At 38.9% G+C, this 13367-nt stretch overlaps 2 protein-coding genes and 1 long non-coding RNA gene across 3 annotated transcripts; 1 reads left to right on the top strand and 2 right to left on the bottom strand.

Moving 5' to 3' along the window:
- The first annotated feature begins 264 nt into the window (after positions 1–264).
- LOC135843358 (uncharacterized) lies at positions 265–1189 on the top strand. The gene is made up of 3 exons (XR_010558311.1): positions 265–554; positions 678–776; positions 887–1189. It is a non-coding gene; the product is annotated as an uncharacterized LOC135843358 (long non-coding RNA).
- A 1666-nt stretch (positions 1190–2855) lies between these two features.
- On the bottom strand, positions 2856–3770 carry LOC135845215 (uncharacterized protein K02A2.6-like). Its single transcript, XM_065363680.1, has one exon. It carries the CDS (start codon positions 3768–3770, stop codon positions 2856–2858), a length of 915 nt encoding a protein of 304 aa, XP_065219752.1.
- A 75-nt stretch (positions 3771–3845) lies between these two features.
- Positions 3846–6588, bottom strand: LOC135845214 (uncharacterized protein K02A2.6-like). Its single transcript, XM_065363679.1, has 4 exons — positions 6286–6588; positions 4652–6155; positions 4101–4544; positions 3846–4048 (listed from the first exon to the last, which is right to left on the bottom strand). Exons 1-4 carry the CDS (start codon positions 6586–6588, stop codon positions 3846–3848), a joined length of 2454 nt encoding a protein of 817 aa, XP_065219751.1.
- Positions 6589–13367: the final 6779 nt, after the last annotated feature.

Genomic DNA, 13367 nt, shown 5'->3' with positions numbered 1-13367 from the left:
GAAATAGATTTTTCACTGTATGTACATATCATTTCAAAAGGGTGTAAGTTTGAGAAATCAGACGTTCAGAGAGAACAAGTTGCGAATTGTGCACTGCTTCATCGTTAAAAGTACATGAATAGGTATAGGTTCAGGTACCTGGATGAGTAGATATCCATGTTCTTATCACTGTAATAATCATGCCAGTGACGCGCGCACAATGTTGTTAAAAATATTCAAATAGTGATTGTATTGTGGTTGCATAGGTGATACAGAGAACTTTTTTGCAAACGTATCAACGCGCAATTTCTTGTACGAGATATTGAGTAAAAGACTATGTGCATTCGCTGCAAAAATTCATTCAGTGAAAAATGATTGTTCGGAAGACGTTAATTTGAAACAAAGTGGAATTGTTGTGTAATTTCACCGAAGTTCTCATGTTATATCAATATGAATTTAGAGGAATCCGCGAGACGAGTGCATAACATCGGCAGCAGTCATTCTGCCTCACATCAGTTTACAAACCATAACTCGAGACAGTTCGGAGATAATGCTTGTCCATCTGGACATAGAAGGTATGTGAACCTGATTAAAAACACTATTGCTATTTTTAATATTTTATTCCGATAATTTTTTGGCATCGGATCACCTTTTGATGTTTCATTCGGATCAGTTGTTATAACACTGAATAATTTCAGTGAGCCTTACGAAATTGAAACAGAAATTGAGGAGCTATTCAAGAAAGATGAAGACGTTTGCATTGTATGTGGATATGTCTCAGCCAACGAATTTTTCAGGTAGATAACGGGTAATTTTGATGAGCACATGAACTGATGAACTCAATACAAGTGTTGATATCATGTCAAAAAGCAGGCATTCTATATATTGACGTGTTTTGAAATTCCAGTTTTCCAAGTGATGTTGACACTCGACAGCAGTGGGCTACCTTCTGCGACTTAGCTTTTGATAAGATAAAACCGCATTTTCGCCTTTGTGACAGACACTTTAAACCTGACGATTATCGAATCTCAATTCAACGTAAATTATTGATACAGACAATCAGTGTTCCAACATTGCAACCAAAAGTGAAACATGGCTTCGGACCTTCAACTAACAACAGTTTACAATCTAGTCTAAATTCCATCAACATTTCCAACCCAACGTTGAATGAAAATACATCGAAAAATGCGATATACAGCCCTGTCGTCCAAGGTAAAATACATAATTTTTCATCATAGTATAGGTACCTACTTTGCTATATTGAGTATCATCTTCGATGACTAACTTAACATGATTTGATCATTTTGGTTTTGATTTAGGTAATCTTCGATCTGAAGTTCTCAGATTAAGAAACTGTTGTTCACTTCTGTAAGACACTGTAGCCGAATTGAAAAAAGGAATAGAGCGACTAGACGAGAGATGCTTTGGTTAGTACCGTACGATGCCTACTCATGTTTATTTTGCGATAAATATTTTTTGAATCTGAAGGGCAGTTTTTTAGAAATATCAATTTGGAACAAGATTACGTATTTTTAAAAATCAGAAGGCAATTTTTCCACCATTGGAATTTTTAAAACTTTGAAATTCCTGTAAACTTTCCAGCTTTAACGTTTGTTTTGTCAACAATCTTTCAATTTCCTTTTGCACAATTTCGCGTAAGTGACGCGTTTAAATCACAAAAATTGTCAATTTTTGTAGCCAATTTTACATTTTTTTGAAAAATTTTACTCAGGCCGTCAGTAGGCATTTTCAAGCGATTCTAAACAGTTGGAAATTCTCGTAAATTTTTAATAATTTATTGTGTTAATTTATTTATTTTATTCAGAGATTAGTGAAATGTTAACTTTGCCAACTTCCAACAAAAAATACGAATTTGCCAACTTTTCCAACTTTCTAGATACCCAGGGAGCAAGCTGGCCCTGCCACCCCTGATCCCTTGGTTTCGTCGCCAAACAAAATTTGTAGCAACTTTGAGCTTACCCTTAGTATATACTGTTTATTTTAGTGTTTCTAATTCTGTGTTTCAGTAGCACTCGTAGAATCTGTCGAAAAGGTTGCCGACGAAGATGGTTACTCTACAGATTCGAGTATGCCTCCCCTAGAAATACCGGAGGGACCATTTGAAACATTTTCTGAAGAAGAGGGCAGTAGATACTTAGCACAAGGTACCAAAATCATAATTAAGTATGTGTTTTTGTTTCAAAAGAAAGTATCTACTTAAGAAAGTGTCAGTTTTAAGGGTAGAAGAGATGAATGATTGTGTTGATGGTATCAAGTGGTAATTTTCCAAGCATAAAATTGCAAAAAAGTCTTGAAATTTCTTCAACATTTTACGTCCTTCCTTGAAAAGAAGTGGTTTTTTTTCTTCTCCTCAAGACTACATTATTCGTATATTCGTACACTGTTAAGTGTTAACTCGAAATACTACCTACCAGACAAATTTAAATCGCTGAAGTCCCTCTTTTTCGAAAGAAACAACTGAATAAATAACCTGATTCCCCCTCCCCCCTCGTCCAAAAAATGAGATTAACAAATTACTTGGTTTTGCATCCAATTATGCTTATTGTTATTTGATGAGATAACACAGGATGAGCGACAAGGAAACCCGTTTGTATGAGGTAACCGGTGACGTATGTATAGTTTTTCATTATTTTCATGAAAGCTATTATTATAACTCAATAAAAGATCGTCGATTATTCATATTTATTCATTAAAAAATAATAAAATAACACGCGAACGCATTCGTACATTTTAAACTATTCGAACGTAAACATAATCTGATGAAATATCATCTAAACTGACGATAACGAGGTACGGCAGTGTTGCCGTAACGAATAGCGCCTAAATGCGCTATCACATCTTCCCCCTCTTGAGAACTAGAGGTTTAATCGATTAGGCTGGCGTCGAGATCGCGATGATTTCCTGATGACAGACGGCTTCGATTTTCTGACGACAGGCGGCTTTGATCTTCTGACGACAGGCGGTGGCGATTTCGGCGGTTCTCTAGGTTCTCGCTGAGGTACCGGCGATTCTCCTGGATCTTGTGGAGGTTCCGGCGACTCGCTTCGTTTGGCTGGGAAAAATATAGGAACGATTCCTGTCGGCGATATGTTTTGATCGATCTTTCTCAGTTGGTCGACATGAAATCGATGAAGCGAATCGTTAACTGATACCGTGTAATTAACTTCGCCGTCTTTACTGACGATTTTTCCAATCAGCCACTTTTTCCCTTGGTGACGAGAATAATTACGAGCCGCTACTCTTTCCCCCTCGGAAAACGAGACTGGAGGTCGAGAGATCGGCGTTGGCTTCGACTTTGCCTTGGCAACGGCGGATAAATTTAACGGAGAATTTAGCTCACGGCCCAAGAAGCGTTTGGCTGGAGAAATTCCCGTTGTTGTATGCGGAGCTCGGCGGATCACAAATAACGCTTCATTCAGCTTCTGCTGCAAATCAGTGCCAGGCAACCTTTTCAACGAATTTTTTACAGTGGCCACAAAACGTTCGACTTGGCCATTGGTTGCTGGGTGAAACGGAGCACGCGTTTTATGGCAGAAACCGACATTCTCTGCGAATTCCTTGAACTCGGAACTTGTAAACGCCGTTCCGTTATCGGAGACTACTGTTTGAGCAATACCAAACGTGGTGAAAAACGATTCCAAGCTTGAAATCGCAGACTTCGATGACGTAGAGGGGACGATATCGACTTCGACCCACTTCGAGAATGCATCAACGATCAAAAATAAAATTTTACCGTTGATGGTCGCAAAATCAATATGAACGCGCTCCATAGGCGCGGACGCTGGTTCCCACGAATAATGAGAAGTCTTCTTCGGGTCACTTGCGTTTTCGACGCAGGATTGACATTACTTCGTGATGTTTTCGATGTCTTTGTCGATTTTAGGCCAATATACATGTGATCGAGCGAGCGATTTCATTTTCGATGCGCCGATGTGGCCTTTATGAAGTTCTTGAAGAACCGATGAGCGCAGAGCAGACGGAACGTAGACGCGCATACCCATGAATAAAATGTCACCTTCACAGGTGTAAGGCGAATTGTAGATTTTTCCTGCGCGTAGACCATCGAGAATGGAACGTGTTTCCATGAGCGATTACTGCACCGAGTCCAACTGGACTGGCGTCGACGGACAAAATGATTGGTTTTTTCGGATCGTAGCGAGTGAGTATACGTTCTGACGCAATTTCTTGTTTGACATGCTGGAAACTTTGTTCGCATTCGTCTGTCCAGATGAAATCTTCGCTTTGACGAGTTAAACGATGTAACGGAGCTGCTATTGTCGCCAGATGAGGGACAAACTTCGAGTAAAAACCGACGAGACCAAGAAACGATTTCACCTCCATTGGGTTGGTGGGTGCAGGAACGTTGAGAACTGCTAAAACTTTATCGTCTGTCTCGTGAACTCCATTTGCGTCGATCGTGTATCCAACAAACTTTACTTTGCGTTCGAAGAAACGGCATTTCGAACGGTTCAAGCGTAAATTAGCTTCTTTGCAGATTCGAAGAGTGTCTTCCAACAGACGAAAATGTTCTTCGATGCTGGCTGCTGAGAGATGAATATCGTCGTGCACAACTACGCGACCTTTACGGCGGAATTTTCCATCCATCCATTTTTGGAACTTTGCCGGAGCTGAACCCACGCCGGAGCTGAACCCACGCCGAAGAAAATTCGTTTCGGGCGATAAAGTCCGCGGTGCGTGTTGATAACGAGAGCGTCGCTTGTCTTTTCGTCAGTTGGCATGTGCAGGAACGCCGAATAAACATCGAGTACTGACGAGTGAACTTCGGAGCCTTCTTCTTTGGACATTTGCGTTGTAATTTCGTCGTAGCCAGGAAACGGGTATTGGTCGATGAATATTTGTGGATTAACGGTTCCACTGTAATCGCCTGTAATGGGAACAGCGTTCTTTTTAACGACTGGTACGATCGGCGAAGCCCATTCGCTGGTTTCAACTTTTTCGAGAACTCCGTTGGCGACTAAACGATCTAACTCGTCCTCAATTTTGGACCGTAGAGCGATCGGTACGGGTCGAGCTTTCAGGAATTTCGGTTCAGCGTCTGGTTTGAAGTGTAACGATTCGACGTGGTCTTTAATTTCACCGATGGTAGGCTCAAAAACGCACGAATACTTTTCTAACAGGGCTTCTAATCGTTGGGCCACTGGTGTAGGTAGATCGGAGCGCTGAACGGAATGAATATTGCTGAGATAAATTTCCAACTCTCGCATACCGTCTCGACCAAGAAGAGCAGGTAAGTTTTCGTTGATAACGTGGAGAGTCAGCTTTGTAGATTTGTCGTTGTATTTAACTGGAACATGAGCGACACCGATTGGATGAAAGACGTGACCGGTATAGTCTTTGAAGACGTCGTTGGTCGGCTGTAACGTAGATAAATTGCCACCAAGACTGCAGAAAATCGATTTACTCATAATCGAACGAAGACTACCGCAATCTACTTCCATTTTGGTCGGATTATCGTTGATTTTAACGTTGATCATAACTGGAGACTCGTCATCTTGCACGGAGCACGAATGAACAGTTCGAACAGGTAAGGTCAAAACGTTGTAATCGTCATCGTCGCTAACGTCGTTGTACTTCGAAACAGATTTCACACCTTTCGGTTTGGCGTTGGAGTTTGTTTTCGTAGACGTAGACTCGTCGGCTGGTTTCGTTTCAGCGGCGCGTTTCTTTTTAAAACAAACTTCGGCGACATGACCTTGAGCTTTGCAGAAATTACAACGTAAATTCTTCTTCATACAATTAGCCGCAGTATGGTTATTCAAACCACAACGAATACACTGAGTAGTTGTCGCGCCTTGAGATTGACCACCGTTGTCAGACGAATACGTTTTCTTCTTGAAACGACTGCGGTTCTGGTTTTGATTTTGTAACTTGTGAACTGGAGCATCGGATACTGCCGGTGAGAGAATTTCGTTGGTACTAGCTAACGCACGTTCAATCGCTTGAGCGATACTCAAGGTTTTGTCAAGCGGAATATCATCTTCTTCGAAAAGACGATCAAGGATGGGTTTCGAACGTAGTCCACTGACGAATACATCGCGTAGCATTTCGTTTAAAAATTCGTTGGCGTACTTACAGTCAACAGCTAATTTTCGCAGCTCGGTGATGTAGTCGGATACAGATTCACCTTCACGTTGCTTGCGATTTAAGAACGCGTGTCGAGCTGGAATTTTAAGTCGTTTAGGGCAGACCTTATCTTCGATGAGTTTTTTCAAGGTAGCGTATGATGCCGTTTTAATGTCCTCTGGATAGACTAGATTTTTTTACCAAAGCGAACATCTTCGGTGACAGTGAGTTCAACAAGGTTGAAGCTTTCTTGTCGGTTGCCGTATGATAAGCGTTGAAATAAACTTCTAGTCTAGAGATAAAATTCTCAAAGCTTTCGTTTTGTTCATCATACTTGTGTAGTCGGACGATCGGAGCTGAAGAATTGCTGCCACCGGACATAGTGGTGTTCAAAACATCGCTGGTGGTAACGGAAGATTCGGCTAATCTTGCCACAGCATTTGTTAGAGCTTTACTCTGTTCGGTGAGCGATTGTAGAATCGCTGCAGCTGTCTGGGCATCCATAATTACGTCGCGAACTACACTACCGACTGCGCCAATATTATAACTCAATAAAAGATCGTCGATTATTCATATTTATTCATTAAAAAATAATAAAATAACACGCGAACGCATTCGTACATTTTAAACTATTCGAACGTAAACATAATCTGATGAAATATCATCTAAACTGACGATAACGAGGTACGGCAGTGTTGCCGTAACGAATAGCGCCTAAATGCGCTATCACAGCTATGATTCAGAAATTTGAAGAGTAAGGTTCAACTCGAAGAGAAAAGAAACCTATGGATTTTTTCTTCCTGAGAAGAAACAACTTTGAGCTCACTAATTTATTTGTTTTTCAGCTTCGCTCTCTGAATTGATTGAAAATATTACTGAAGATCACCATTATGCAAAGGCGTCCAGGCTTCCTCGACAAATATCGAGCAACAACCCTCATAATTCGGAGGAACAACTTGAAGAATTTATTTCTGATGAAGGTTGGTAATTTATTAATATTTTCATGTTTTTTTTAGTGAAACTGACATTCTCTGGCACCATTTAAATGTACCTACATACGTAATTGAAACTCAAAATCAAGTTATAGGAAAACTACTTTGGGCTCATAGCAGTAATTTTGTTTTTCAGTTGCGCTCGTAGAAACTGCTCAAAATATTGTCGAAGATGTTGGTAACACAAATTTGAGTACCTCTTTGGGAGAAAAGTCGAATGACAGTCACGATAAGAATACAGAACTTGAACAACGTTCTGAAGGAGGTTAGTATAGATAAGTGTATATTGTACCTTGCCCACCTATTGAATATGGAGTTCATGTATCGCTTCCACAAAGTCGTTCTGAGTAACTACTTCATTTCTCCACCAGCTTTATACCCAGTTGCAAGACAAAGTGATTTGTCGTGTGATAGCCCAGTCAAATAGCGGGAAAAAATGGGTGAACCCGGACATAATTGGGATCAAAGGTTTTTTTTGCGAATATTGTCTAGGATGGTGTAGTGAACAACATACTAAAAGCTCCCGCCCATACCCCTAGAGCTAATCCCCCCACAGTGGATCAAAGCCCCCCAAAATCAGTTTTTTGTCAAAAAATTACTTTTGAGTAAAATCAGCACTGATTATTTAATCTCTCCTCAAATACCTATCAAATGAGCTATCAACTAACTCCCCAGCCCCAAGGGGGGCGCTACGACCCCTCAAAGTGATGTGATTTCAATAAGTTTACATTTCATGACTTTGGGACTTGAAACCGGTTCTAATCGATCAAATAGATAAAGTCAAACTTGGGGAATGAGATTATTTTGGGACCTAAAGTCGACCCCTAGGGTGGGGGAGGGTCAAATTCGAAAATTATGGTAAGGTCATTTTTTTGGAGGGCCGTAATATGGTCCCAAATGAATGAAAATGGTCCAAAATCATATCATCGGTCAGTACTCCCATTGTGATCAACATATCCAAATTTCAGCTTCCTAGGTCATTCCCACCCCATTTAAGGCGGAATTAAGGTGAAAAACCCCTTATTTTACCCCTATTTTCGGTTTTTTCCTCCTTAAAAGAAGTGGGGATGACCTAGGAAGCTGAAATTTGGATATGTTAATCACAATGGGGGTACTGACCAATGATATGATTTTGGACCATTTTCATTCATTTGGGACCATATTATGGCCCTCCAAAAAAATGACCTTACCATAATTTTCGAATTTGACCCTCCCCCACCCTAGGGGTCGACTTTAGGTCCCAAAATAATCTCATTCCCCAAGTTTGACTTTATCTATTTGATCTATTAGAACCGGTTTCAAGTCCCAAAGTCATGAAATGTAAACTTATTGAAATCACATCACTTTGAGGGGTCGTATCGCCCCCCTTGGGGCTGAGGAGTTGGTTGATAGCTCATTTGATAGGTATTTGAGGAGAGATTAAATAATCAGTGCTCATTTTACTCAAAAGTAATTTTTTGACAAAAAACTGATTTTGGGGGGCTTCGATCCACTGTGGGGGGATTAGCTCTAGGGGTAGGGGCGGGGGCTTTTAGTATGTTGTTCACTACACCATCCTAGACAATATTCGCAAAAAAAACCTTTGATCCCAATTATGTCCGGGTCAAATCGTAATTTGACTGGGCTATGAGGGGGGGGGGAATGAAATTTTGTTCACTGATTTTCGCTACATTTTCCCAACTGTTTACCGCAGACCTCCTTCCAAAATTTTTCATGCTAATTAGCCAGAAGTGGTTCGAACATGTTTTGGAAAGGGGAGTATGGACACACAAATGTTGAATAATTTCAAATCTTCAAATAATTATGATGCTTGTTGACTTGACAAAAAATGCGAATTGTTCTACGCAAGGTTCTTCACATTTTTATCCTGAAGGAAAAAATAGAATTCGATTCTTATAGGGTCATTCCACGCCAATTCGACCAAGAAGTGGTAAGGGGGTTTGGCGATTTTTTTTGAGATTTTTCCTGAGGAAAAAATTCTGCTCGTAGGGACATTAAATAATTTTATTAAAAAAGAGAATATACGCGGTTCCTACGAGTAGGAAATTAATAAATAAATTTGTGTAGCATAAATAGAATTATTCTGTACTTTAAAAAAATGTATGAACTTCATTTTTAAATTTCCACAAAATTGTTTGCTAGATTCCGCCTCAAAAGGCTTAGGGAACTGTTTCTCTAATTCGACAAAAGCGACCAATGATGTGTTCTCGAACGTACTCGACGACGACAAGGTTAAACTTCAGTGGTATTTCGGCCAGTCCTCAAATTAACTGTCAATTGTAAGCAATACTTACTTAATAAATACATTTTTTGAAAATTAAAGTATTGAAATACATTTATAGATTTTCAATTTTTTCCACAGGCGTAGTAATGATGCCTCTGCCAGTTCAAATAATGAACAATTCGATAAAGCACACGTTGTTGGGCAAACCCAGCGGATGGAACAAGTGCAAGTGACAACCCAACAACCAAACTGTAATGATGATGAGCTAAATGTGGGCCAGGTAAAAGAGTAACTGATATGATTTCAAGTAGCTTTAGGGCAGTTACCTTTTCAGCACAACATTTATGTTGATCACTTTAGCGCAACAAGCAGGCCTCTCCTTCAGCTGCGGGCTCAAAACGCCGAAAAAATGGCGGTGAGGGCAGGATTACTCCCTCTGTAAAAAAGAAAAAACAACTTCCTAGCGTAGCTACCTCGATACAAACCTCGGACATAGTTTCACAAAAGGTTAGTAAACCTACATATACCTACCTCTGAGTAATGATGTGCATTGTGCTAAGCTCCATCATGAGATACGAGTACGCTTCACATTAAGTAGGTAAATACATACCTAAACCTATTATGTTGACGCACTCTCATACATTGACACTAAGTAAAAATTGTAAGTCCATGATACGCATCCATACTTTTGAATATTTCTTTTTTATGAAATAGTGTCAATATGTATGCGTCTAGTGTAGAATGCAGAAGTATACGTAGATAGATATACAATATGCACAAGAATCTTATGATTCACTTTTCTATTAGCTGAGAAATATTCTTTCACAATCATTCAAAAGAACAGGACTTGAAACTTGCTAAAGGATAACATCCATAAAATTATTTCAGTCGTTTTTTTCCTGCAGGCACGAGGAGTATTGATGCGAGATTCACCTCCATACTGTTGCAATATTTGTGATGAAACGTTTTCTGAAAAATCTGATTGGACTAGACATCAGAAAACACATTCAAAGCCATTCCTGTGCTCAAAGTGTAAAAATTCGTTTGCTTACAAATGCGATCTGCTTAGGCATCAAGCAAGTCATGGCGAAAATAGACCATACAAATGCGATTTTTGTGACTCAAGATTCAAGCACAATAACATTAAATTAAGGCACGAGAACGATATATGCATACGGAAGTCGTTTGTTTTGAGTGTGCTGTTTGTGGGAAAATGTTCAATCATAAACCTTCTCTTGTTCGCCACCTGCGAATACATTCTGGTATAAAACCGTTTCGCTGCCAAAGTTGTGGCACAAGCTTTTCCTTGAAACAGAGTCTTACTAGACACCAACGGACTCACAGTAAAGAAAGAAGCTTCAAATGCCACATATGCGAGCAGCTGTTCAAATACCAACAGAATAAGATGAGGCACGAACGTTTACATGTTGAGGGATCTCGTTTTGAATGCGCCCAATGCGGCAAGAAATATTCCCGGAAAATAGATCTAGCCTATCACATATCATCTCGATGTGGTTAGATTTCAATAAGGTAGAGTACCAGTTTCGGATATTGACACCAGATATGGATAATCATTTTGTAGAGTTCCCTCTATGTGGCCAAAAAAAATACATATATAAGGTAAAGTACCAGTTTTGGATCACGTTTTTTAAAAAATTCTGTAGGGTGGGGCGTAAATTTCAACCTTTTTCAAAATTTTATCATCAATGTTTGTAAAGGGAACCTTCCTAACCCTCTGAAATAATCACCGGTTGCGGTGTTCCCACCCAATCATAAAGTTATACCCAATACCCATACATCAATAGAAGATAACTTCCATAACAACCTATCACTGGGAAAATTTTCAATGTTTCACGGATAAGTTACAGGGAAAAAATCTGAGACCAAAAAAGTACCAATTACGGATCAAAAATTTCAGATCCACAAGCGGGCCCTTATAAATTTAGGATGCATTTTAATGGCAATTTGTTTGAAAATTTTCCAACTCAAGGTTGTATTTGTCCAAACTTATATTTAGCTTCACCGATTTCTGTATTCATACCTATCCCAGTTGGGTGAAAATCTGCTCTTACGCGACATAAAAACGTGGGCAGGAGATTTAACACTTTACGCCAATGCTTTTTCTGCACCAGCCCGGATCTGTGAGTGGAATCCTTGCTACCTACGCCACCAGAGCACTTGGAAGAAGTGACTAAAGATTTATATACTAAGCTGGAACACACGCGCAAAATACCCCTTTTAAGCGCGTTTTTCAGCAAATATGCAAATAAATATGCTACGAAATATTTGCTTAGCGTATTTTTGTGGCTGGTTTTTTCAACATGCAAAAATACGCCACATAATTAGAAGCGTTGCGGCTTTACGCGATAAAAATGCGCTACAAAATATTCTTGTGGCATGTTTATCAGCATCTGCTGTGCAGAAAATGTGACAACCTAAACAGTCCCTTCAAATTACGCCCATGAATTGGAGTGCAATTTTGGAAATTGTAAAATCTGCTGCATGGCAGCAGTTTAAAGTTGTGTTGAAGTATAAAACGCCAATTAAACTGCTCTTTACCGTGTATTTATTGGCAGAAGGGCAGATTTTCACCCAACTGCGATTGCATTTTATTCGAAATTTGAGAGAGTAGCTAAAAATTCAATGAAAAAAATGAATACCACTTATGGATCAAAAATTTAAAAGCCCAGTTGCGGATCAAAAATTTCTGGCCGGCTTGCAGATCAAAAATAAATTCACGAAATTCCAATCAAATGTAAATGATCATCATCGCTCCTTCATCAAACGATAAGTTATAGCCTGGGTTTGATATGCATTGACATAAATTTGGCAAATTATTCATAAATTTGTTTTTGTTGGAACAAATGCCTATCAAATGGGTCACTCACATTCTCCACTCATGAAACATTGAAATTTTCAAAGAAGGCACTGCTCACTTCCCATTGAATCACTTTTTCAGAAAAAATACCACGTTTTATAATTTTTTTGAATTTTTGAAATTACACGTCAAAATTTTTACCCAAAATTTTTCACACAGTTATCAATTATTATTTTTTCCGCGCCCATAAAACTTTTTTCCGTTGAACTTGTTGTTTTTGTGTTGTAAGGATGTCACAGAAAAAGATATCAAGCTTCGTATTTTCATTTTTGACAATTTGGAACGCCACAAAATGAAGATCCATAACTGGGTACAGGATCTGCAACTGGTATGTACTTTACCTAATATGTACATATATCTTTTTCTTCGTCATCTAGTTAACATGTGTACAACTTTACATTGTGATTCTCAACTCTGAAGTCCTAAAAAATAATCCTGAAATGAAAGTGTAAAATTTCTGGTGATTTTCGAAGTGTTTCATTTTGTGAAATTTTGGAAAAATGGAAAAAGGTAAATAAATTTGTTATTTTTTGCGGTTGATGGACTATTCTGATAGCAAATAAGTCAAAGAATCCGTTTTTGAGGGTTTCAAAATTTTTTGCGAATGTTTACTGTTTAGTCACATTGGTACATGCTTATTTGATGAGGTATAAAATGTGTGATAATTGAGCATGTTTTCAAATTTGGAGTACTGGTGTCGCTTAAACGTTACTTATTTGTGGTGTAAACTGTATTTCCGGTAAATTTTTTTCTAAATTTGAAAAAAAATTCTATCCTCAAGCAGGACTTATCCGCACCCGGGCCTCAAATTCTTTAGTTCGGACCTATCCTCAACCAGGCTTTTATTTTCTCGATTAATTTAGAGAAAATAGACGCATTTGGGCAATATGGCCAGTTAAAATTTGATGTTCATCATAGAGAATGTTGATTTACTCAATTATTTTAGTGTTGCCCATACAACAATTGTCGACGTCGACATTTACATTGACTATGTTTCTTTCCAACATGATGATGGAAAAGTGACCAAAAAGTTATTTAATAGGAATCTTCTGTCCATAAAGAAGCCAGGTTAATGGAAATTTTTGAAATTTTCTCATTATTTCTGATACCTCGACATGCAATGTTGACATGTTGATGTAAAATTTGATGCTTGAAATTTACATCCACAACTATGTCGACCAATTTTTCA

Source organism: Planococcus citri, chromosome 4 (genome assembly GCF_950023065.1).
Source record: "Planococcus citri chromosome 4, ihPlaCitr1.1, whole genome shotgun sequence".
NCBI lineage: Eukaryota > Metazoa > Arthropoda > Insecta > Hemiptera > Pseudococcidae > Planococcus > Planococcus citri.
Note: the sequence above shows the minus strand (reverse complement) of the source record. Positions and strands in the feature narration are given on the sequence as shown.

Excerpts from the sequence above, each read along its gene's own strand:
- LOC135845215 (XM_065363680.1), bottom strand. The coding sequence starts at position 3,770 with ATGGAGCGCGTTCATATTGATTTTGCGACCATCAACGGTAAAATTTTA.
- LOC135845214 (XM_065363679.1), bottom strand. The coding sequence starts at position 6,588 with ATGGATGCCCAGACAGCTGCAGCGATTCTACAATCGCTCACCGAACAG. Across the intron at positions 6,156-6,285 it reads CACCGAAGATGTTCGCTTTG|CAACGTGAAGGTGAATCTGT; the intron begins GTAAAAAAATCT and ends TTAAATCGCAAG. Across the intron at positions 4,049-4,100 it reads CGCCAGTCCAGTTGGACTCG|GAAAAATCTACAATTCGCCT; the intron begins GTGCAGTAATCG and ends GTCTACGCGCAG.